This window comes from Corticium candelabrum, chromosome 11 (genome assembly GCF_963422355.1).
Source record: "Corticium candelabrum chromosome 11, ooCorCand1.1, whole genome shotgun sequence".
Classification (NCBI taxonomy): domain Eukaryota; kingdom Metazoa; phylum Porifera; class Homoscleromorpha; order Homosclerophorida; family Plakinidae; genus Corticium; species Corticium candelabrum.
The window spans coordinates 8186775-8210208 of NC_085095.1; the positions used below are offsets into that span (position 1 = coordinate 8186775).

The 23434-nt window shown below is 38.9% G+C and overlaps 2 protein-coding genes across 5 annotated transcripts; both read left to right on the top strand.

Moving 5' to 3' along the window:
• The first annotated feature begins 50 nt into the window (after nucleotides 1-50).
• Nucleotides 51-10061, top strand: LOC134186283 (dual oxidase 1-like). The gene is made up of 13 exons (XM_062654207.1): nucleotides 51-138; nucleotides 217-747; nucleotides 829-990; nucleotides 2435-2613; nucleotides 3007-3214; nucleotides 3284-3450; nucleotides 4477-4830; nucleotides 4941-5123; nucleotides 5196-7212; nucleotides 7269-7643; nucleotides 8223-8893; nucleotides 9204-9359; nucleotides 9623-10061. Exons 1-13 carry the CDS (start codon nucleotides 87-89, stop codon nucleotides 9872-9874), a joined length of 5307 nt encoding a protein of 1768 aa, XP_062510191.1. The 5' UTR covers nucleotides 51-86; the 3' UTR covers nucleotides 9875-10061.
• A 267-nt stretch (nucleotides 10062-10328) lies between these two features.
• Nucleotides 10329-23355, top strand: LOC134186633 (myosin-11-like). Of its 4 annotated transcripts, none has more exons than XM_062654631.1 (42): nucleotides 10329-10568; nucleotides 11045-11173; nucleotides 11239-11370; nucleotides 12548-12631; nucleotides 13227-13307; nucleotides 13385-13516; nucleotides 13577-13650; nucleotides 13722-13770; nucleotides 13832-13915; nucleotides 14438-14524; nucleotides 14635-14718; nucleotides 14778-14840; nucleotides 14975-15049; nucleotides 15114-15188; nucleotides 15275-15358; nucleotides 15429-15512; nucleotides 15574-15657; nucleotides 15726-15800; nucleotides 15858-15941; nucleotides 16012-16074; nucleotides 16129-16212; nucleotides 17460-17543; nucleotides 17607-17690; nucleotides 17751-17834; nucleotides 18851-18934; nucleotides 19188-19271; nucleotides 19331-19402; nucleotides 20085-20243; nucleotides 20298-20381; nucleotides 20443-20526; nucleotides 20580-20663; nucleotides 20728-20790; nucleotides 20848-20939; nucleotides 20997-21058; nucleotides 21116-21141; nucleotides 21291-21370; nucleotides 21524-21695; nucleotides 22381-22500; nucleotides 22558-22616; nucleotides 22680-22698; nucleotides 22758-22838; nucleotides 22988-23355. In XM_062654631.1, exons 1-42 carry the CDS (start codon nucleotides 10413-10415, stop codon nucleotides 23174-23176), a joined length of 3729 nt encoding a protein of 1242 aa, XP_062510615.1. In that variant the 5' UTR covers nucleotides 10329-10412; the 3' UTR covers nucleotides 23177-23355. The 4 variants fall into 4 exon arrangements, with proteins under 4 accessions (XP_062510615.1, XP_062510616.1, XP_062510617.1 ...); XM_062654632.1 differs by having other exon boundaries at nucleotides 23000-23355; XM_062654633.1 differs by having other exon boundaries at nucleotides 19331-19353; nucleotides 20093-20243.
• The last annotated feature ends 79 nt before the right edge of the window (nucleotides 23356-23434 follow it).

A 23434-nucleotide genomic window follows, 5' to 3' on the forward strand; every position in this document is an offset into this window, starting at 1 on the left:
GTGGACAACGGAAGTTGCGGTTTACGTTGTAGTTGGGTAACGAACGACTTATTACGCAGTACTGTACAGCGTGACTAGACGACGACATGGTTGTCTTCTTGTGTTTCGTACTGCTAGTTTGTGTTGTTGAAACTAATCGTAAGTTTGTGCGTCTACGCTTTTTGACGTAGCAATAATATTGTAGCATCGATGTGGTTGCTATTTTCTTCATTATAGAATCGTGTTCGAATCCGGGTTGTAGGAAGCCAACAGGAGTGAGACCTCTCATTGTAGCAGGAGAGCAGGTCAAAAACTACTTTTGCACTGGAGCTGAAGTGACATTCTATTGCAAGAAGAATCGCGTTCTGCATGGACCAGAACAGTTTCTTCACAATCAAACAGTTCGATGTCTACAAAAGGGTTGGAGTGTTGATCTCGCGGACGTCAAATGTGTGGATCAGCCTAACTCGTCTGGCGGAGATTCAGCGCGCTCTCTGCAGACATTGCCAGCTAGTACTGTTGACTTTAATCAAGTTCGGCCCACACTGCCGTACACATCTACAGCTGAGGCCGATTCCACACTACGTGGGCAGAGGTCACAATTACCAGACAGTCCCACAACGCCGGGAGCTAGGGAATTATCACAAGTGTCAGAAATACCAGCCATGACATACACAGACGATGACTCAAACGATGAACGTGAATGGGATGTGGAAAGTTATGATGGCTGGTATAACAATTTAGCGCATCCTGACTGGGGTGCTGCAGGTTAATTATTTGTGTGGTGGATGTGCATAGCTGTGTGTTTGCAGTAATTTTATATTTGCTCTTTCTCACTTCCTGCTGTAGATACCCCACTAACCCGGAAATCTATTTCTGCGTATGGAGATGGCGTGTATGAGATGGCTGGCAAGGAGAGACCAAACCCTTTCGAGATTAGTGAAAAAGTGTTTGAAGGGGACACTGGTCATCCCTCACACAGAGGAAGAACAGTTATGCTAACTTTTTTTGGTAAGTATGGTATAGAGCCACGTACTATAGAGTGTAGTCTTACTGTCTAGCAGTCCTATAACAGCGTTCTAGCCAATGTTTTTTGCCAACCGTCAATATAAGGTCATTAATATAATGACGTCAATTAGTAAAGGGCCACTGGCAACTTGATCACAACCGATAAATTGGATCCACATCACCAGGTGGTTTCGATCCTTGGATCTGATCTCTATCAAATCGCGTGATTCATTCTGGTCTAGTGTGGAGAGGCTTAATGACGCCATCAAATTTTTTGATGTTGACATATTTGGGAATGACATCATCAAATGACTTTATCTGTTCCCTAGTTGTACGAAAGTCAGATGCATGTAGTAGTAGCAGCAGTAGTATATTGTTGTATGTAGATATCCTACGTTCCATAGATAAGACAAATACAATAGACGTAAACTACAATTTTAAAAGTGTGGTTTGTTAACTGTAACAAAAATGTCAGAAGACTCTATGTAAGTCTTGAAGTTACTGCATGCATGACTGGTAGGCTATTCAATAAAGTTGCTACTCAGATCTTGAAGGGATGCAAAACATGAAATTGAAGGTAAACAGTAATTATATATAGTAGAATACCTGCTGCAACAACAATCACTTATTAGCACTTTGTGTGGGAAAGGTAACAGGAATTTACCTCAAACAAGGAGATCATGCACTCCCTAAGATTACCAGATGTCTGACATGAGAATATGTATTGTACGCGTTCTGTAGCAACTCTGGGACCATCAAGACCACTAATGTCTTTAGATCTGTGATGCCACACTATGCTATGCTAAGGCTTTCCAATTCTGTTCCCAACCGTCAATAAATGCTGGTTTCCCCTCTTCAAACTTCCCTTCCTTCTCCCAACCATCAAGATGATGGTACTGATGGTACTGGCGAGAACACTGATATAAGTTTGGCATGGCAACTATAACACATTCACGGGAAATTCTGCAATTTGCAATATGTTTTCTGTGAAGTAAAAAAATTGATATGTGAATTCGAACCTTGAAGACCTAAATGTATTATGTAGTCATTGGGAAGACTTTCATGCAGGCAGAGTCAGTGATGAATTAAATGGGAATCTCCAACCGGATTGATCTGCATTTACTAGTGTCTATAGTACTTGGCGTTTCTACCTGCTTTGAATTGAGCGTGTAAAAGATGTTATATTTTTGCTGCACAAACCTGGAACTTTAGTTAATTAACTGCAGTTAGTATTTATAGATGCATTGTAATTTTCCTGATCAGCTCAAAAGTTGTTATATTCTTTGTTGCACAAAACTGGAACTTTAGTTAATTAAGTGCAGTTAGGGAGTCAGTGTAGTTTTCCTGATCAGTTCAAAGTGCATAATGATGTAATGCAGTGGGAGTGCCCATACACTTACTCATGCATGATCAAGGTTTGGACTATACCTTCGTATATGCTTTGTAGGTCAGCAAGTTGTAGAAGAGGTTTTAGATGCTCAACGTCCAGGTTGTCCTCCGGAATATGAAAACATTCCTCTTCCCAAGAATCATCATCTTCATAACCAGGGGGTTAAAGAGATGCCATTCTTGCGGACTAGGTATGACATGACAACTGGCTATTCTCCCAATGTTCCCAGAGAGCAGGTAAAGTCTGTAAATGTATTATCTTTTAAGGTGGCATCAGTATTTGCTGTGTTTTTCAATCTGAATTTAGGAAATTTTATAATCCCGTTACTTATTTAACTTAGATGTTATTCGTAACATTAAATGATAAGCACATTTGGTTTGTAGTATTTAAACCAGCTGGCGCTATGGTTGTCTATCTCTGTTCTGTATTTCATGTCAGGACTGATATATATATATATATATATATATATATATATATATATATATATAGTGACAGTGTTGCTAACTTTTACGATTTCTCAATCATTTTGAAAAACGAGTTACCTCACCTACTGTTTTGTTGTGAATCTGGATTGAAAAATATTGATGTAAGAATGATGGCCAGTGTGTTTATTCTTTGTGTCTTTATAGCTGAATGAGATTACTCCATGGATTGATGGTGGTCTTTTCTATGGCACAACTAAAGCATGGGCTGATGCACTGCGGAGCTTTGAAAATGGCAGTCTTGCTTGTGAGGATCCTGACTGCAAGTTTCCAAGAAAAAATAAAATTGGGCTCCCAATAGTTAATCCTCCACCACCTCGAGATCACATTCTAAAGAGTGCTGAACGATTTAATGGTGAACTAAACTAGTTGTTTGTACTTGAGTGTGTTGTTAACTGTTACTATGTGCATGTATCTTATATAGCTCTTGGGAATCCAAGGGGCAACGAGAATCCATTCATGCTAACATTTGGTGTGTTATGGTTTCGAGAACATAATCGACATGCAAAGCGACTGGCTAAGGTTCATACAAATTGGACTGATGAGAAAATATTTAATCGTGCTAGGCAATGGACTATTGCTGAACACCAGGTGACTGATGTATATCTGTTGATATGTTATGTTATACAATTAGGATACAGCATGTTGCAGTGACACAGCATGACCACATCATGTAGAGGGTGGAGCTGGGTGGCCAATACTACTAAGAGCTAGATTTAGATGATCGAAGCCAATTAGAATCATCAAGCAGACAGACACAGCTGCAATTAAGGCTTGTCTACTAGATGAACATTGCACTTTCTGGAGTTGTACGTGACTGTACCAGAACTACATGTACTGTATTGTATGTCTTTATGGTGTACACCATAAATTATTTGGCTTTTGCAATGGTTTGGGACAACATGGTATTCTGTGAATCCTTGATGAACTTTTCTATTCTATAACTGACTGTATCAAATAGATGCTGTTTAGTTGCAAATCCTCTAGAATTCCGTATTTTAATTATTGTAGCTGTTTTAAGGCAATTATTTTTACTGGACTTGACACACACACACACACACACACACACACACACACACACACACACACACACACACACACACACACACACACACACACACACACACTCACTCACATACACACACACACACACGCGCGCACGCACACACACACACACACGCATGCACACGCATGCACACATCTTGTTATTTAATCAGGAAGAGACTGATTGGTTTGATTCTGGTTGTGGCTTTGTAATTAGTTTATCATGCCCAGTAGTATCAGTTGCACAAGGACTACCCTTTTGGTGTGTCAATTAAGTATGCACAGTCAATTGGACACATGTACCATGATTGTTTGAGATACTTCTGATCACAAAGCAGCTTTGTTGTCACACAAATTGCCGTTTTCTCTAGTGGTGGCTTGTTATTAAAGGGTAGAAGCATTGTCAGTGAGGAAGCTGCATGATTAATTGCTTGCTTTTCCTAGTACAATAATCAGCAGTTTTGGTTTGTTAGAAAGAGCATGTAATGTCACAATTATTTGAATAGGTAGAAAACTTTTATTACGAATTGGGTTGTTATATGCACACACTTTAGCACTTTGGTTTGTTGTTAGAGAATTGTGCTGTATGAATGGCTGCCTGAGTTTCTTGGAATTCCTATCGAAAGCTATGACAATTATAAATCATCAGTTCACCCGGGCATTACTCATGAGTTCCAGTCTGCTGCTATGAGATTTGGTCATACTCTTGTGCCACCAGGTGTCATTCGACGAGATAAGAACTGTAAGATCATAAACACAACATCAGCAACAGGAGCAGCTGGATACAAAGGTGTTCGGACATGTAATTCATACTGGAACCCTCAAGATGCTGTTCAAGAAACTGACATTGATCCACTCTTGATGGGAATGGCTAGTCAAGTAACAGAAAGAGAAGACAACATAGTTACTGAAGATCTTCATGGAAAGGTAGCTATAGAGTCAGGAAAAAATGTATTTGTACTGTTCTTGCAAGTTTATACTTTGCTTTATTTACGATCTTGCTGGTAGATTCCTGTGATGAGTTTGTTGTTTTTTAGGTGTTTGGTCCTTTGGAGTTTTCTCGCCGAGACTTGATGGCATTAAACATTCAAAGAGGTCGTGATCATGGTCTGCCTGACTATAACACAATTCGTTCAGCATATGGACTTCCAAAAATTGCATCATGGCTGAAAATCAACAATGAATCGCTTCACAATGAAGCTCGTCAGTTTATGCAAATTGTAAGTAACTGACTGTATATACAGATGTGCATGTTATTATCTGATCTGAATTCATGGCTATTATCGTTTTAGGCTATTGAGAAAGCTCGAATTGTGTATGGTGATGACATTAGCAAGTTAGATGTTTGGCCTGGTGGCTTGTTGGAAACAACAACTCAAGGACCAGGGGAGCTTTTTCAACACATCATCAAAGATCAGTTTATTCGTATCCGTGATGGAGATTGGTTTTGGTTTGAAAATCGTGACAACGACTTGTTTACTGATGAGGAAATTGCAACAATTCATGCAACAACACTGAAGCATATTATTGTGGAAAATACAAACATTTCTGTTGATGACATTCAAGACAATGTGTTTATTGTTGATGAGCAGACGAAATGTGTCTTTAAGCCTTTGGAGGCAAAAGACATGGAAAACTGCACAGAATGGCAGACATTTGATTATTTTACAGGCAGTGAAGTGTCATACACAGTTGTCTTTGTGTTGACTGGTCTGTTTATTGTAAGTCTGTTTGTGTTGATGTACACATTGGCAAGGAGACGAAAGACTATGATTTCACGCAATGTGAAGAATGCTAAGACTTCGTCTTGTCCAGCATCTGTTAGTGATGAAATTGTGCATGGTGTACAGACTATAAGAGTTCTTGAATTGAAATCAGAACAAGGAGATCGCCCTGTTCTTATTTTCATTCGCACACAACCATATCAAGAAATTTTGATCACAGATGACAACAGTCAGAAACTGAGATCAATAAACTTGAAGTTTAAACAGTTGACGTTACAGAATGCTGTTGATGACCCAACACTACTGCTTCTACGTGTTCCTCGCACGCATGATTTTATCATGCGATACTCAACTAAGGAAGGTCGGGATTTTTTCTCTCGTCATTTGAAGAGGCAAATGGAGGAAGTTGGTGCTCAAGTGAATGTTGAGGAAATGCACAGTAAAGATTTGTTAAATAAAGCAATTACAAAGAGAAGACGTCAAAAGCTGGTGGCAGAGTTTCTTCGTGAGGTGTTTGAGCATGCATCAGATGAGCAGCAAGGAAAGGTAGATGATGCAAAATTAAAACAAAGGGTCCTGGATTGTCAGTTGACAAAAGATGAGTTTGCAGAGTCTTTATCTCTGAAGTCTGATTCCCTATTTGTTGACCAGATGTTTCGACTTGCAGATGCTGATGGTGATGGTGCAGTGACATTTAGGGAGTTTTTCAATTTGATTGTTGTGTTTACACATGGAACAGCAGATGCAAAGCTTCATCTTATGTTTGATTTGTATGACATACAACACTGCGGATATCTTGACCGAAACTCATTTAAGGAGATGTTTGTTGCTATGATGGAGATGGTCAATGCAACCATTGATACAAACAGTCTCAACCAGCTATGTGACTCAATGTTTACATCTGCTGGTCTTCATCAGAAAGATCATCTTGCATTTGATGATTTTCGTGAACTTCTGCATGGTCACAAGGATGCACTTGCTGATCTTAATCTTAATATGCAGGTACAAGGACACCACACCTCACCTCTTGCCAAGAGAAAAAAAAGAAGTTTGACAACATCATTGTTACCTTTTAATGCAAGGAAACTGAGGCATACCCAGTCAGAGCTTGGACCACGTCCAGAGAAATACAGTTTGGCAGAAGAAAAAGCTTATTCGAAAGACAGCAATAGTCTTCCTGACATTTGTACAACCAAAGAAACAAGTATTTCTGCAGATGCAACCTGTGGCAGATCATGTGAGCAACATGGAAGTGGAGAACGTCTGCACCTTGATCTTGCGGAGAATGACGAAAAACATGCAAATCCACACAAATCCAGTAAGGTTTATCGCTACAAGCTAAACGTTGCACGTGCATACTTCAGTCCATTAGATGCACATCCTCCATCCAGTTTTCATGCTCCAACATCTCAACATGTTGAGACACTGCAGAAGAGCTCATTAATGTCAGTGGAACCAGCAAGTTCTTGGCTTGATCGTAAATTTTATGGCTCACTTGCAGTTATTGAGAACTACAAACGACAGATCTTCTTTCTTGTTTTATACCATCTCATTGTGTTGGCGATATTTGCTGAGAGAGCATACTGTAAGGCTTTTTCTGTGTTTCTCTAATTTTTGTATCAAGAAATTTGTTTGTTGTAGATTTTTCTTTTGAACGAGAACATGCAGGGTTGCGTCGTATTGCTGGGTATGGTGTTTCAGTCACACGAGGCGCTGCTTCTGCAATGATGTTTACTTACTCATCACTGGTTGTTACAAAGTGTCACAACTTCATTACTTGGCTGCGAGAGACTTCCCTCAATCAGTATATTCCATTTGACTCATTCCATGGCTTTCACAAGTGCTTTGCACTGACAGCATTGATCTTCACTGTGGTACATGTGCTGGGACATGCTCTTAATTTCTACCACATTTCTACACAACCGGCAAATGATCTGACGTGTTTGTTTCGTGAAGTTTATCACTTGTCCGATGAGCTACCAAAATTTCACTATTGGCTGTTTAACACTGTTACAGGTATATAGATAGGATTAATATCATTATGCATTGTGTAGAGTGGCTCTGCACTATAGTTGCAAACATACGACTATGAGAATGGATGCTGTACGTGGTAAAAGCCAGTCAGAAACAAAATGGGCAGACAGATGTACAGAGAGACTGGCAAACATCTGAATGCACAGACAGGCAAAACCATTAGACATAGAAGGATGGCAAATGACAGACGAGTCAGCTAGGAAGAACTGTAAAATTGGAAACTGTGATTTGTAAATGTAAGAGTGACTAGGGCATTTCTTTTATTAATTAAGAAAAATTTTGGTCTATGTGGTGTGTACCAAGCAGACCCTTTGACCCAAACTTTGTCACCATTAGTGTGAATACAGTCAACTGTTTTAAGGAAATAATGAATTGTTTTAGGTTTAATTAAAGTATGTAGCATACTGACAGACAGATATACATTGCAGCTGCATGATGCATGTGCATGATGAGATATGTGGATGAAGGGTACATTGGGTAGCAAGATAAATGGATGTTGATCGTTAATTCATAAGCGTTATAACATGATTGATTGCGACTAAGGAACTTTGTGCTTTGCAGGTGTGACAGCTGTGTTGCTGCTGCTTGTGACTGCTGTTATTTTTGTTTTTTCTACTCCATTTGCTCGACGCTACACATTTAATGCTTTCTGGCTTACACACCAGCTCTACATTGTTTTTTACATTCTTATGGTGCTTCATGGCTGCGGTCGCTTGGTCCAAGATCCCATCTTCTATCTTTACTTTGCAGGACCTCTCTGCCTCTTTGTAATTGACCGTCTAATCAGCATCAGGCGAACTCACTCTAAGTTATCAGTTATCAAAGCTGAGCTTCTCCCATCAGATGTGACACACTTGAAGTTCAAGAAACCAGACCACTTTGAGTATAAGTCAGGACAGTGGGTACAGATGGCTTGTGTTGCTAACGGACGACGGCAATTTCATCCATTTACGCTCACGTCTGCACCTCACGAAGATACATTGAGTGTTCACATTCGTGCTGTTGGACCTTGGACTTATAACATTCGACAAATTTATAATCCTGCCAACTTGACTGAGAGGTCTTATCCAAAAGTTGTTGTTGATGGACCGTTTGGTGAGGGCCATCAAGACTGGTATAAATATCAAGTCGCTGTTATGGTAGGAGGTGGCATTGGAGTGACACCGTTTGCATCCATTCTCAAAGATATAGTGAAGAAAACATCTATGAACACACCTCTCAAATGTGAACGAGTTAGTCATATTAGATAACAGTATGTGGAGGCTTAATTAGAAGCAGATCTAGAATACATAATGTGTTAAGAAATGGTGGTAAATGAAATTAGTAGCAAGGGTGAGTAGTTGGGGAAGAAAGTATAGTGCTACAAAGAAGTACACTATGAAATAAAATGGATAATCTAATTTTTAGAAAATTGAATTGTTAGTGGTTACTAATGTAAATGTAGAATAATTGTACAGAGTACTAGACAGCCATAAATAATTTAAATAATTTTATTCTTGTAAATAAAAGTTTGATATTATATTTAGTTTTGTACATTGGTAGGTGTACTTCTTGTGGGTGACGCGAACTCAGCGGCAGTTTGAATGGTTTACTGATATTATCAGGGAAGTGGAAGAGATGGACAATAAACACTTAGTTGACGTCCACCTTTTCATCACTCAATTCTACAATAAATTTGATTTGAGAACAACAATGCTGGTGAGTGTTTGGGGCAGTAAAGTGATAGATAACAAATGAGATAGCTATAGGAGTCAATTTAGAGGGCACATGTACGTGTGTACAGAGGCCATGTACAGAGCATGCAGACAAGTCTGTCAGGCATATATGTATGGGGTCAGCATGTACACAGACCATGCATGGAAGATGTTAATTAAATTTAATTGTACAGTGTACTTAATACAATGAAATATTACTTGTGTACTTTGCATTGTGGAGTGTCTATGACCTGTTTTCTTGCTTAGTACATCTGTGAACGTCACTTTCAACGTGTATGCAATCGAAGTCTGTTTACTGGTCTTCGTGCTGTCACTCATTTTGGTCGGCCAGAATTTACACAATTTCTTGCAGAAATAAAGAGTCTTCACAGGATTGTCAAGAAGATTGGTGTCTTCTCTTGTGGTCCTCCACCCATGACACAAAGCGTAGTATCTGCTTGTGCTGATCTTAATGAAGTTCAAGGTCCTGCATTTGTTCATCATTATGAGAACTTTTAGGTCTAAGCGTAGCTTTTTGACGACAATATCTGTTTAGCAAAATGCTTCATTTTTCTCTGTAGTGAAGAAATTTATATGTCTAACTTATGACTATAGACTAAAGTAGAAATGGTTTGGATTGATGTAAGAATTTATTATTCGGAGTTTAACAGCTCGATATATTAATGCGGGGATGGTTGCTGATATATACCGTGTATGCAGCGTCAATTTTCTGCACAAACTATATTGAGTGCAGTTGTTTTTGTTTACAAGTCGGCGTCGCCCGGAAACAAGACAATTTTAGAAATGCAAACATTACATATAATTAGATTTCGCGTTTCATGTTTTTACAAGATCTAGATGTGGGTCATGTCTCGCACCAAAACCTAGAACCAACAGATCTTTGCAGCCGCAGTCCATTGATATCCAACCCCGCACGTGCGCAAATTATCACAGTGGACACGAAGGTCCCGTATTTAATTTACCCATTCTTTGCTACATGTTGTCAACCGTTAGTTGACGTCGTTTTTAATTTCGTGTTTTACTGTTCACACTTGTCATGTCGGATTCAGACGTTGAGTCGATATCACCTCTAACTAGCGGTGAGTCAGAAGAAGAAGACTTGCTCGAAAAATTTGAATCTTTGCGACGACGGAAACTTCAGACATCGCTCCTGCACCGCGAAACGTTGACGCAACAGAGTGAACAGCAGAAGGTAAGCACACAAGAGCGCTTGAAATATTACTAGAGTAGGTGCGGTTCGTTCCTGTGTCGTAAGACTGACTTACAATTAGGTGAGAAGGTGAAGACGTGGTGTTGAGGAAGAGATAGCGCTACATAAAATTGAGCAAACGCTGACGTAGTTTTCGACGTTCAAAAATGATAAGAGACGTATTTGCGGTTATTTGAAGGCAATTTTTCGAAGATAGAATGTGTTTGAGTGTTAGTACCTGCGGTTGAAAAGCGGCACGCGAGCAGCGCTAGCCATCGGATGGCTTGAAACGGAGCTGTACGTACGCTCTACGGTCTTGAACTTGTTGACCAGTTGACTAAAATATTCGATTGCAAGATCTATGCTTCAATTGTTCTCTAAATGTGTAGATCCTGAAGGTTTTGTTTTATATTGTAGATCGGTTGTTCTCGTCGAGCCGTTTCCGCCGCGTGTGGTGGCTGTATTGTTTGCGTTTTTAGGAACAAATTACGAGAATTCATTCAGCTATCGGAGCGCTTTACAGACCGAGCGGAAAGCTGTACAATCTCGTGAGTGATGTTGAGAGAGACTACCAAGAACGTCTAGATCAGACGTCAGCTCTAGTCGACGTACGCCTCTGTATTTGTGTATCTCGCGTGAATGTAGGCGTCAACTTATTGTGTTTGTATTACAGGAACGTGAGTCTGTTGTTAGAAACCAGCAGCAACGTTTGAGCACGTTGGAACTTGAAACGGATAAAATGAGAGATGAGCTGCAAAACAAGTTGTGGAGCCTCGAAGAGAGGCACAGGCAAGCGTTAGAAGAGGTGAGGAAAAGAAGTCAGGTGATGATGCTAAAATGTAGTACAGCTAGACTGGAAGTATGCTTTGCGTACACAAAGCCCAAAGGCTTCCTATTTGAATTGGCAGGAACATGTTGATTCTTCTGAAATGTCATGCAAACTTATATGCTCTCCTTGGGATCACAAATACCTTGTTGCAGTGGTGCATGCATCCATACCGGCCTGTCTGTCTGTTATTTGTCTCCTCTTGTTTCTATTTGTCTCCTCTTGTTTCTGTTGATGAGATGCTCTTATGTTATTTTTTATCTGGTCTATTTGGCATTCTGTTTTCTGTGTTTAGTGGGTTGCTATGTCAGTTTATTGTTTGTGTCTGTTATTTCAAAAACTATACTTGAGAGTATAAAAAGTTCGAAATTGGAGTTTGATATATGATATCAACCAAATTCCAAGTCTATTTACTATAAACACAACATGCAAAGTAAGTAAAGGAAACAACTGTTCAAAACTGGTTTTTTGAGATGTTACATGCTATTGTGCACATATCGGACTAGATTTTTACAAGAACATCCGTGCAGTGTGTGTTGAAGTTGAGTGGCGTGTCCGTCTGTCTGATTTTTTATGCAGATATTCAGCACTCACTATGTTCATTAGGAGAATAGCTAAGACTTCAGACATTTCAGTAGTTGTTGTTAATGTTGTTTAAGATATGCTTTAATTTTTGCGATTGTTACATTTACAGCTTGGGAGAAAGTATGTCTGTCTGTCTGTTTGTCTGTGTCTGCCTGTCAATACATTAATTATTTTTCAACATGAAACTGAGATACATCGCTGCTAAATCACATAGTGTAGGAGTTCACGACTAATACGTAAACTATAAACGATAAGGTCTAAACCTACAGGAAAACATGCACAACCAGTAGTGCAATCTATATTCTATATTGAAATGGGAAACTAAAGTCTGTCTGCCTGTCTTTGTCTAGTATCTGTCTGTCTTTCTATGTCTGTCTGTCTGTCTGTCTGTTTGTATGTATGTATGTATGTATGTATGTTTTTGTCAAGATTGGCTGAAGTTGGTAGAGACTATATGCATGACCTACGTATATGCTGTTGTTGTTGTTGTTGTTGTTGTTGACTAGATGTACTGATTTCATGTAAGCAAATCTTGTTTTGTATCTCATTCATTTCGGCTGTTACATTCTAGCTGGTTTTGAAGGATGACCAATATCGTGAGCTACAACAACAACTGAGTCGTACCAGAGACACACTTGATAAAGAGCTTAACCAGGTTAGTGTCTTATATATAATGCATTGTTACACTAGTTCTAGTAACTGGTTCAGTGCATACTAGCCTGGGTTGGCTTGGTTTATTTTTCACAGTGTGAATGTAGACTGAGCTATGCCAAGCGTGCCAAGCTATGCTGGGTTATCCCCACAATTTTGCTAAGCCAGTCTGCGGTAAAGGCTGCCTATGTTTATATAGCATTCTGGTATGATCGAACATGAAATGGTATTTCCCTGTGCTTTATGAGGCAAACACAGCTGCTTTTGTTGCACTGTTTCCTGCTTGACACTACGTGTATTTCAAAAAGAGACTGTGAGCTGCTTGTTACCACATGACTTATGATCAAGGTCGAGGTTATGTGTGTGTTTCTATGAGGTGTGTGTGAGTGGAGGCTGGCTTGGTTGTTTGCCATGGGGCTGGCTTGGTTGTTTATCATGGGGCTGGGTTGGTGGTTTGCTGTGGGACTGGCTTGGCTTGGCTGGATTTGTAACCATGAATGGGGCAATAGTAGAATCCGCTAGATAGTGTATGACGTTATTTATTGTTGAGACCTGTGGTGGCTACTTGTTTGATTTGTACAATTTGTTTGCTGTAATAGGAACGTGGACAACATTCACTGACGAAACGAAAAGTACAGAGTTTGACAGAAGAGTTGAATGAACTGAAAATGACAATTCAGGTGTATTTCTGCTTTACATTATTTAGGTCTTTGTCTCAACTAAACTTTTACATTGCTTTTATCTTGGCAAATTGTAGGGTCGGACAGAAGATGGAGAAGCTGCACATGCTGATGCAGAGAAATGGAACCGTGAATCAGTTAATTGGGAGCATGACATGAATTTGTTTCTTAAGCTGTTAAATTCTAATGAACCTCTAAACAGAGAACAAGTAAGTGTGTAGGCTCTACTGGATGGCCTTTGAAACATGATGTTATGTTACTGCATGTAGCTGTCCACAGTCACTTTTCGAATGGTCAGTCAAGATGCAGTCATTGGTGCTCTTACGAATCTCACCAGTCCAAGGTATGTGATTATTTCTTACTGACTTATAGTTACTTTAAATTTAACAATATCATTTTTGCCTGCTGCTGTAGATACAAAGTGGGAAAGTTAGAAGCTGAGTTGGATGCTGTGCAAACAAAGGTTGCTTTGTTTGGCTGACATGTGAATTGTGATTAATGTTTCAATGTTTGCTGTATGGTAGCTTTCTAATCGAGAGAAAAAAGTGCAGGATTTGAATGATCATCTTCAGCAGACAAAGGAGAGATGTGAGAAATCGATCAATGAGGTTGGTGTCAATGTTGACATATAAAGATCAACAGTAATTAATAAGTGGAAATCTGTTGTTGGATGTAATTGAGTCATCAAAGAGTTTAGCTTCTTTACTAATACTATGGTGATAAGGAGTCTTCATATATGATTTCTGTGTATGTAGCCATGTATGTATTGAATGGCTGGGATTACTGTCATTTGAGCTTTGTTGCTTCCATGTTTCTATGATACTCGGCAACTATAACGTTTGGTAGTCGATGTAGAAAGTTATACTGTATAACAGTGTATATGTTTGATTGGTAATTGAATTGCAACATCTGTGGCATTGTGACAACTAGCTGGGGCAAAGCGTATGACATGAGCTGTTCTACTAAGCACCGCTATCTTGGCAGACATGGTAGAATAGTTTAAATAGCTGAATCTTCTTGTACTCACTATGACATAATGTATCCTGGTATTTACTCACAACAGGGACTCATTATGATTGCTTTTAGAGATTTTGATAAATTGAAATGTTACAAAGTCATTTGTTGTATAGTTGACTACTTCACACGCTGCTGCTGTCAGGCATTATGAAGAAGAGCAAAGACATGCAAAGGAAAGGCAAGATGAACTTCTTAAACAGGTGCAAACAATTTAATTGCAGATCAAGTTATCGACTGGTTGTTGTGACTATATCTATAGCTACCTGATAATAGTGGCATGTGTATGTATTCTGTTCTTGCTTTTATGTAGGTGGAGAGTAAGAACCAAGCTACTGAGAAGCTTCAAACAGAATTACAAGAAATGCACAAACAAACGAAGTATTTGGAAGAGCAGGTTTGTAATATGTCATTGTATACATGTGTGAATAGCCATTGTATTTGTTGTGGGATTAGTTGAGGTCAAGGCAGTCCGATGTAGAGTGTCTTGAGAAGCAAAAGGGGGCAGTTGAAACACTTGTAAGAATATATACTTGATGCTTGAACTGCCCTCCTAGCTTGCAGTCGGAAGGGCTGTGAACATAGACTGTTTCTATTTAATATTTTTGTGGAAAGGTGGCAGTGGACTGTGTAATATGTACTTAATGTTTTAGTTGGAGACTACATCACAGACTGTTGAACAGTTGAAGGAAGAACTGGAGGAGATGCAACAGAATGCTGTGTTGCAAGTTAGAGTAGTTAGAGGTTCCTTCCCATGTTGATGTTTAGTGTGATTTGTATACTTTCTTTCAGTCGAACAGTTTTCATGATGAAATAGGACGTGCTCAATCTGAGAGTGTTGCAAAGACTAACTTCTTGACTAACGAGGTTTGTGACTTTGTCATAAATCTGGATATATGTACATGAAGCAAATTATTCTGCGAGGGTATGTCTAATTACATATATTATGGCAGATCTCGAAGTATGAGGCATACATGAGCACTTCTAGACAGGAAATTACTTTGCTTCAAAGCAAATTGGAAGAGACAATGGAAGGGGTACAGACATGCAAATGTTGTGTTTCACTGTTTATTGAAAGTAACGGGGTTGATGCATGTACACAAACAGGTAACACAAAAGGAAGAAGTGGTACATAAACTTGAACTTCAACTACATGAAAGCCAGCAGCAACAGCAGGAACTTAGCTTTGAGGTAGTTGTTGGTGTACTACATTTGTTCAAGTAGTCCGGTTATGTTGCTGTGTGGAGTATAGATGAAAAGACGTGTGGCTACGATAAATGACCTTACAAAAGAAGTTGAAGAAACAAGACAGCATTTGGACTTTGCTAAACAAACGGTTTGTTTTAATTGATTGACAATGTACTGTGGTTATTGTAGTTGAACTTGGTTGGTACTTGTTCACAGGCTGATGATATCAACAGGCAGCTTGATGCCTACAAATTGTCTACAAGTACAGACAGAAGTCATCTGGAGGACGAGGTAGAGTGGTTTGTTTGACTTTAAGTTGTCAACTTGTGTAGTGGTTATTGCTTGTAGTTGAAGCTTTATAAAGTGACACTGGCTACGTTACGTTCTGAGCTGTCTGTTCTACAGGAACAACATAGTCGCTGCCAGGGCGAAGTCTGCATTTTCATGTTCAGATCTGTTGCACATGTATGTACATTAGTAACTTGCTGTTTTTACTACACAGGTAGAGCACAGAGAGGACATTATAGAACAGCTGAAGAGTCAGTATACAAATGCTGAAAATGAAGTGAGATTTTTGTTATTGACAAGATATGATGTTGTACAGTAATTGTTACTTTAGTACAATATCCACAAGAAGACCTTGTCCAAGATAGAGTTAGAGCTGGTTGATATCAAGAAACGGGAAGCAGATAGCCAACGTCAGGTGTGTTTGGTACATGGAATACATTTAATTTCATGTTTTGAGTGACCCAGATTTGGTATGTTGTCGTTGAGATCTAAACATACAAATGTCTTGTTTGTTAGAACTTTAATGTCAACTACAAATTGTTCACTGAATGCTGTTAGTTTAGGGTGTAGCAATAGGAATCATATAGACGTTATCGGTCTAGTTACTGTTTTGTTTGTTTATTTATTTGTATATCTTGTAGTTTAATTGTCTGTCTATGGAATTAGTTCATCAGTTTGTGTCTTCTAGTTATTTTTGTTATCACAGAGTGCTTGAGACTGTATTTCTTCGAATGCTTGCTGTGTTTGTTTGAAATGTTGCAGTGGGCAACACAGTTTAAAGGTGCAGGGTCATGGTCGGACATGCACACTTGAGCCGATCTCAAGTGAGGTAGCTTTGCATTGTAGCTATTGTACGTAACATATATTCAAGTGTCCTGGCAAGAAAATCAGTTTCGATCGCCAGTAAGCCCTTCAAGTGCTGTTCGTATGTTGTGCATGCGAAAATGTCACTAGACGAAACTACTGCAAAACTGGCTATTATGTGTCAATCGACGGGCACGGCAGCAGTGTAAGCTTTAAACAATACAAAATTTTGGTGCTCACTGTGAACTGAGTGTGCTTGGTTACTCTGAGAGGGATGTGACTACGGCAGATGCCATATACGGGAACGTGACGTGTGCATTCTGGACACGTGCAGAGCGTAAGGAACTCCGATCTGGCTCGAGTACGAGGGTACTTGTCGAATTTTACCGAAACTACAGTGTAGCAACCTCAGTTTGAGGTTTTAGAAGAAAAATTCCGAGAGCTACATCTAAAGAGTCTAGAAAATAGCTACCAGAGTCACGGTCTAACGCAACCTCATACTGCAACGTCTTGATCGTTCCAATTCAGGCTATAGAGAGACTTCAGTCGGCTTTGCCTTCAGTGCAAATTAGAGCGTCTAGGTGTTTGCGGTTACTGAGTGTTTGAAAAAATGCACCCTTCTCAAAGGGATGCTGTGCACATATCTGAGCGTAATCCTGCACCTTTAATATAGCTGCTGCAGTGTTATTGGAAGAAGTATAGTACCATAAATGGAATTTTTTTGTAATTTACTAGTGCTTGGTAAAGTATTTTTATATGCAGCAGTTTGATTAGGGCCGAGCTTCACAAGCAAGTTGATGCAAATGATAACATTATGTTGTTGGTTGTAAACATGCAGTTTGATAGTTTGTTTTGTAGATTGCAGATACAGAGATTGTTATTCATCAGTTAAATGAAGAAGTTGAGCAACTTCGTGTAGAAAAGGAGAAGAGTGAATGCAAGGTATGTGTTCTAATGAGGGGTTTGAAGAAGGATGGTTTTTATGTGCTTATTGCTATTCTTCAGAATGCTGGGTTTCAATCAGAAATCAACAGCATTATGTTAGACAAGCAACTACTTGAACATCAGCAACAGGACTGTATGGACAAGGTGCAAACTGTTATGTTTTTATAGTTAGTTGATCTTGTTGATCTCCTTTGTGTTTGATAGCTTGCTCATCAAGATGAAATGCTGGGGACACTAGAAGAATGCTCACGTCTACTGGAACAGAGATATGAGAAATCACTGGTTGAGGTAATTTTCTTGCATGCTGGCAAGGACAGGACTCTCCAATACACAAATACTCATGTTTGTATTCACTGGCACTCTAAAACCAAGTCGAATGCTTCATTGCAGTGATTCTATACATTTGTTGCATCCCATGCAAGCTGAGACAGATTAGAGACAGCAGGATGCAAATAAGTACAACAATTTCTTATGAAAACATTTTGGATTTAGTGGTGTACAGTTTGCAAACAGGCACCACCATCTTAATATATTGAGGTCATGAACTTGGCTATTAATTGTACAGTGTTGCTGATGTTATAGGCAGACTCTAATCTGCAAACAATACAGTATGGTGAAGATTGGTGTGTATAGGCCGGTAGAGTGGCTTACATTATGCATAGGCTCTATTTCTGTGTCAATTTGAGCTCTAGAGAGCTAGTGTTTGATAACTTGAGGAAGTCCCTAGCAGGATCTGCTGTCACTCTTGTGTGTTTAAGCTTTTTTAGTTTATCTGGCTTAGCAGCTTCTCTTTGCTGTTGTACTGCATGTTGATTGTCGTTGAATCTTTACTCTAAAGTCCCTGTTGAACTGAAGTTGAGCAACTACTCAAGCACATGATTGACATAGGACTGTTGCAATGACATAATGCAACAGTGCTACATAATTTTACAAAATCTAGTTCTCACGTTTTAGGTTTGCCTTTCTTTATAGGGAATAGTGGGCTAAATACGAAATAGGGGGAGTTATGTGCATAGAATAAGAGGATGTAGACTAGAGAGCTCATACAGGAAAACCCTTGCATTGGTATGGAAGAGCAGTTCAAGGGCCATGATTGTGTCATTCGATTAATTAATAATCACAGGAGACAGGCAGACAGACAGACAGACAGGAGGCAGCGAGGCAGTGATTGAAACAGCAGCTATGACAAAAACTGATGGTGACTGACAAATAATTGACATTTGTGAAATGGTCATTGCAGTATCTAGTTGAAACAAATAGATGAAACACGAGAGAATATACTGTAACATGTTTGTTTTGTTTAGGTGAGACATCGGACAGACTCAATTCACAGACTAGAAGCAGAAGTTTTGGCTTCAAAGCAAAGCAAGCTAGAACTGGAGCAGGAAGTGAGTGCTTGCTCATAACCTATTTCTTTGGATCACACTTTTGCAAGGAGATGTCCACCAGAACATTGACAGAGACAGTTTTTCTTTTCAATGGCATTTTTAAGAGGCCAGAGACATGCTGAGTACTTCTTTATTAGTTTAATCTTTCTATAGTTTGTTTTCTTGAACAATTTAATAAATTTTGAGTAAAGAATTTTGTCTATGGCGTTGAGAGTTGTTGAGTGTAGCATGTAATGAATGTGTTGTCTGACAGTGTGAGCAGTGGAAGGAGCGTTACAGGAGTTTGGAGGACGAGCTGCATGCTGTCAAAGATGACTATGGAACAATAAAAAATAAGGTTGGGTGGGTTGGAGGGTATTCGTGCTTTAGAGCAACTGTTTGTGGTGAATTAATTAGATGGAGCAAGAAGAGCAACACAGGTTAGAACTGTCACATGAAATGGAGAAGCTGAAATTCAATTATGATAAAGTAAGATGAGTATGTTGTTTAATTAATGAAATTAAGTCATGTGACAAATGTGAAACTACAAATACAGTATGACGTAGTGAGAATACACAATACCATGTGCAATCAATGCTCAATATAAAGCAAAAGATGAGTTGTAATCTGGCATCAAGAAGTAGACATTGTAAAAATGGAATTTTAAATAAGATTGGTTTTATTGAACAGTAAATTGTAATGAATCTAAGATACAGGCAATAATATACGATAAGAGACATACAATCAAAAACATTGTAAGTCACTGAATTTGTAGTAACCAATTTTTGAGAATACATGCTAGTTTTCTTTATATTACAAGTACATTTCAACACATTGTCTGATGTTTGTTCTTGTGATTTGTTGGCAGCAGCCAATCTCTACCTGAAGGGGTAGAATTAGGTTGTGATTAATTGTAATAAGTAATTCTGAGGTTCTACGCAAAATACATAAATTAAGTTTCTGTCAAAAATTTGATATTACAGTAGCAGAGTATAAATGATGTAACCAAATTAAATTGTTTAATAGTAGTTGACAAAATATGCGAAGGAAATGTAAAGATGAATAGAAAGAAGTGGATATATAGGGATTGAAAATACAGTAAACTATTTAGTTTCAGCCATTCAAATGTGTATGTACTATTCTAATTTATTTATTATCTATTTCTATGAAGTTGACCAGGGAGCATGATAATCTTGTATCAGAAGCAGCGAAGCTACAAGGCAAACGTCAGATAGAGAATGAGGATATGAGTATGTTACAGAGGAAAGTTGATCAACTTACTACTGAATTGTTGTCTGCAAAACGTTGGCGAGAGTCAAAGGAAACCGAGGTTTATTTGTAAAACATTTATGTTTTTCGTTGGTGTAGAAATTCTCTTGTACAGCTGGGTGATTGTAGAGATCAACTTGCTCTCTTGTCTGGTGAATTGGAAAGAACGAGACGTGATCTTGTAGTTGATAAGAAGGAGGTAATACCCACTTGGATGTGGTAGATTCAACTAAATTTGACTGATTGTGCAACTACTGTAGATTGCAAAGAAAGATGGAGAGTTGTTGATGCTGAAAGTCAACTTGTCAACAACGGAGAAACAGTGCGAAACACTGAATGATCAGGTTAGTCTGTTGTGATGTCTGCTGAATATTCGTAATAGTTTGTGTGACTGTAGTTAACAGCACAAGAAGAGGCAGTCAGGAGCATGAAGGTACAAGTGAATGAAGTTGAGCAACGAGAACAATCTTTACAGTTTAAGGTTTGAGTTTTGTTCTTATATCTACGTGTTATTAATACATTGTTGTGTCGGTGTTGTATTATAGGTCTCTCAGCTTCAACAGGACAACTGGACACTTGAACAACGACTTAAGTCCAGTCAAGATGAAGTGTGATGACATATTTGATAATTATAAACATGGCAACAGTTTACTAGTCATTTGTAGTTGCAAGCTGTTGCTGATGTGGTAATGGACATACCCAATGGAGCTACTGCACGAAATGGAAGTGTAGCAGCCACACTGAATATTTGGATTAGGTTGATATCATGTTACTTTATAAGAAGTGATATTTGTAATCTTTTCTTGGTTTTAAGACATTTGAAGCAAGCAGTAGAAACCGCTTCCAAAGAAAAGGAAAAAGTTGAAAATATTTTTGGTGTGTGGACTTGTTCTACTGGTTTGTGACTGTTGATATAGATGCTTTCTTTTACAGAGCAGTGTTATCAGGAAGATGTTGAGGTATGAAGTGTGTGTGTGTGTGTGTGTGCACGTGCACGTGCGCTCACACGTGTGGATGTTGTGTGCATGTGATGTAGGCATTGGTTGTGTTGTGTTGTGGTTTGTATTTTGTGGATGCAGTCTACTATATTAGTGTTTGATTATGTTAGAGACGAGATCAGGAGCTGTCCAAACAACGTGAGCTAATTGAAAGGTTGTATCAGCAAGTTGAAAATCACTTATCTGCAAGGTTAACATTAGTGTTCATGCAGTAATTGCATAATGCACAGTCAAATATTTGTGATCAAGCCAATTAGTTTGCTTTGGTATTAGGGCTGTAACATGAGATTAGTGCTAACATATACCTATGGGTTGTAGAATGTAGTACGATGTGTATTGATAGGAGGCAGTCGGAGCAGCAGGCATGTGTAAGGTCTGTGACCATAGAGAAGATCCAAGAGAAGCTTGATAAATCTGTTCAAACAGTTGAGAAGCTCAGTCGACAGCTTTCTGTGTTGAGCAAAGAGAATGTTGAGTTACGATCAAATGTGGAAAGGGAACGAGCTGCTGTGAAGGTGATGTAGTTTTTGTGACTGGCATGGACTTGTGTATGTTTGTTCATATAGTGTGCTTATATGTAATGTGTGTGCACATTTGATTATCTCTGTTTGTGTATGTGTTGGTGCATTTGGTTTTGTCTCTGCTGTGTAACAGGACTGAGTATTGATTATTGAATAGTAAGCATAAATGAAGCAGTCTTCCCTGTAACTCTGTGTTATATGCTGCATTCTGTGATGCGTGAATAACTTTGAGTTGTATTCCAGCCTTGCACTGCAGTGAGCATTCAACCAATAGAAATTCAGCTAGTTCATCACGTGATGAATGCTATAGTGCATATTATTGCTTTCAGTACATACAACAGCTTCAACATAAAGCGATTCTCAAGTAGACTGTCTGACAGCATGCTTCATCCATGGACAAGTGCTGTAGAAGAGGAAAAAATTAATTTAATTTGCAATCTGTTAATTTTCACAGATAGACCGGTTAAGGGACTGATATGGTTTACAACTTGTATCTTTGAAGTTGAAGCTGACCAGTAACACACTGTCTGTTTGGTTGGCTTTGTATCTTTGAAGTTCAAACTGACCAACACACTGTCTGTCTGTGTGGTTATTTTTAGTGTATTTCTGTTTGCATTGTGTTTGCATTGTGGCTAATTTTCATGTACTTGAAGTATGAATCACATACTAATCATTGCAGGTTCTTCGTTTGGAGCTTAGGAACAAAGAAGCAAGACTTGCACAGCTACAAGAAGAACTTGAAGCTAAAGTCATGGCATCTCCTGATTCTGGCAACTGTGATTGGGACTCATATGATGATGTAGAGAAGTTTGACAGAATGTTAGTGAATCTGTTGTTTTGAAAATTTGTTTGACAGGCAAGTCACTCTGCCACTGGAAGTCTGTATGCAAATGTACTGAGAAGAGGACTGGAACAGTAAGGCTTAGTTATTTTGTTTCTGCGGCGTTGCTTACAACAACTGACTCATATGTGTTGTAGACAGGAGACTGTGGAACAGGTGGCTGTGACCATATCTTGGTGCTATTTATATATAAAATCTTAATGTTTTTGTAACAGCCTAGTCTTGAGGTAAACGAGCAAGCTGACAGTGATCATGGCATTCTAGATGCAAGCTATTGGATTGACAATTCGTCAAAGGTGATTTACCGTCATATGAATCGTTCAGGTTTGAAAAGCAGGCATATTCATGTCACTTGATGCTTGTGTAATTGATGCATCAATACATGAAGACAACTGTTTTCAATCTTGAAATGCTTTTACGTGTTGTATCGTCTTTCTCATGTTAGCTGACTCTGCAGTTGCAGCAGTGCAGTTTGTACTATGCACAAGAAGATCGACGGCAGGCTCTAGAGCTGGAACAGCTACATGAACAACAGAGGTCACGGCCTACTTCTGCCCACAAGTGCAATGTCTCTCCCACTTCTTCTAAAGAAGACAATCTTGAGGAAGACGTTTCCGAGGAAGACATTCCCTAGAAATACTAATTTTAATGCATGTAAGAGGCACGCAACGTTAACTATACTTCGATTCATTATCAGCTATTTTTATATCCTGTCTTTACTAAGCTGATATAGCCAAAGCAGTGACAGATTATATTTGACTGTACAATGTATATTACGTTCTGAAGAGCAAGAATCAGATAAAGTCTGCATGATGCAGTTGTCTGTGCCTACGTTTATGCGTGTGTATGCATGAGATGTGGAAGGGCACAGTCTAGTTACTTACTTCAAACA